The following is a 2,101-nucleotide window of genomic DNA, read 5'->3' on the forward strand; positions in this document are numbered from 1 at the left end:
CCTACAAAAGAAGGTGGCAAACCCAAGAGCAGCCGGCCCACCTGGACTGAATGCAGTCCCCCGGGTTATAGAAGGGGTTGCACATCACATCTGTGTAGGAGTTGTGCAGCTTCCGGAACATCTAAAACAAGAACCGACATTCTTAATTCATATGTACACACAACTACTGCCAGATTTTTGGCTACTCGGCATTTCAAAACAAGGGAAAACAAAGAGGCCCGAGAACAGCTTACAGACTCCCTGCACTTACACTGCGAATCTCATTGTCTCGAAGTGCTGTGTTGGAGGAATCCACCACCATGACAAACTTCACTTTGGAGTTGGTCACGTAGCCATATCTACACAGCTGGTTAAGGAACACGCTGTCAACACGGGGACCCTGTGGCAGCATGAAACACAGCCTCACTGTGAAGAGTGTGCAAGTGCAAGGCTATCTGTGTATGTCTCTTGGCCCCAAAGATGCTTTGGAGAAACATGACAACCTTTCATCAAAGGAAGTGCCCCAAGCTGGGCCAGTCCCACAAAACCAGGAGGAACATCTGGAATATGCTCCTCTATGACTGGACACTTCTTTGCGGGCAGTTCCTGGTGTTTACTGGAGCAGCAAAGAGCAGACAGCTAAGCCCCATCCTGATTCAAACTCTGGGGCTGCCCTTCCCAGGCCCTGCGGCCCCAGCCTCCTTATGAATCAATGCCGAGCCTGAGTATTAACTGCAAAACCAAAGGTTTCACAATCATGGCCAGTCTTGCCTGTGGTGTCCACACTTCTAAAGGCCATTTCACCTCACAGAACAGTGGCTCCCGGGCAAGCATCACTGTGGGCAAGCTACATTACTGCTTGCGAGAATGTCTTTGAACTCCAAGGGTTTCAAGCCATTTGTTCCAAGGGAGTAGTTAAGATTTCAGAGTGACTTGAGGCTGGGCCTGATAATGAAATTAATAAACTAATCATCCTTGCTCAGAGGTGGTGGCCCCGCTGAGAAAGGAATCCTTGCAGGCATGAAGCAGTTCTTCTACAAACCAAACACCCTCCTAAAGAAAAAAAAGGGCATGAGGTTTTAATTAGTTTCAAGCTCCCCTAATCCCCACAACAGCTGAAAGCCCTCACATCCCAGGCAGAAAACTTTTCAGTAAAAGGTTTATTTTTGTCTTAAGCAAGCCCTATCAATTATTTCTATGCATCTAGATTAACACACCTTTGAAATAACCACCCTCAAGAGAGCATATAATCTTATTAACTATCCTGTAATCCAATCCCCGCTCCGCTTTCCCCCACCTCCATGTAATCTCCCTTACATTCCCTCCTTAATTTCAAATGCATTAAAAAAAGCTGCAAAACTGTATTCCCTGGAGCATTTGAGATCTTGCTCCCCAGTATATGTCATCAGTTTGGCTCAAATAAACTCTTATAAAAATTCTCTACAGCTGTGGACATTTCTTACATTGACAGTACAAGATGCCTTTCAAGGTTAGCTGATGCTACAGTACACCACACAACTGCAGGCGGAATCCGCGGATGCAAACCCCGCGGGGAGAGGCCCTCTGACAGGTATCCACTGGATGTAAAGGATACACCTTGTAATCCTCTGTGGGATACAGCAGGCCCAGGTAGAGCTCCCTCTGGTCCACCAGGGCCTTCCCCATGGCAGAGATCTTCTCATCCACCACGTCCAGGGACGTGTGCACCATGTAGTGGAACTTCAGCTCGTTCTCCATGGGGACACTGCGGATGTAAAGAGGGTAATTCTGCAAGAAAGGACGACAACAACTGAAGTAATGAGAATCCACCTCGGAGAGCCAATTATGAAAACAAGGCCACAGAGCTAACTAGCCATGGAAACAGGCTCTCATTCTCTAAAACCAATTGCTTAATCCTCCTGACTGCTAAGGGCACTGCCCTCAGGGGACCCAAACTAATTTGAAGAGGTTTCTATACTGTCTGCAAAGGGGCATGACTAAGGTGGGCAGAAAAGAGAACATGGCTCAGAAAAATGGATTTGAGCACAGCCTAACAATGAACATTGTCACCTGGACAGGTCATTCACCTTCTGTGTGGGGCCCAGTCCCAGCATGTGCTCTCCTAGCCCCATAATACTAGCTG

At 47.5% G+C, this 2,101-nt stretch overlaps 1 protein-coding gene across 1 annotated transcript; it reads right to left on the minus strand.

Moving 5' to 3' along the window:
* Positions 1–4: 4 nt before the first annotated feature.
* LOC105310490 (trafficking protein particle complex subunit 2-like protein) lies at positions 5–1,845 on the minus strand (the record flags this gene model as incomplete). The annotated part of the gene is made up of 3 exons (XM_011386665.2): positions 1,574–1,845; positions 251–338; positions 5–121 (listed from the first exon to the last, which is right to left on the minus strand). Coding segments are annotated over exons 1-3 (348 nt in total), but the record flags the coding sequence as incomplete, so codon positions are not given.
* Between the last annotated feature and the right edge of the window lie 256 nt (positions 1,846–2,101).

This window comes from Pteropus vampyrus, unplaced genomic scaffold (genome assembly GCF_000151845.1).
Source record: "Pteropus vampyrus isolate Shadow unplaced genomic scaffold, Pvam_2.0 Scaffold4609, whole genome shotgun sequence".
Lineage (NCBI taxonomy): Eukaryota > Metazoa > Chordata > Mammalia > Chiroptera > Pteropodidae > Pteropus > Pteropus vampyrus.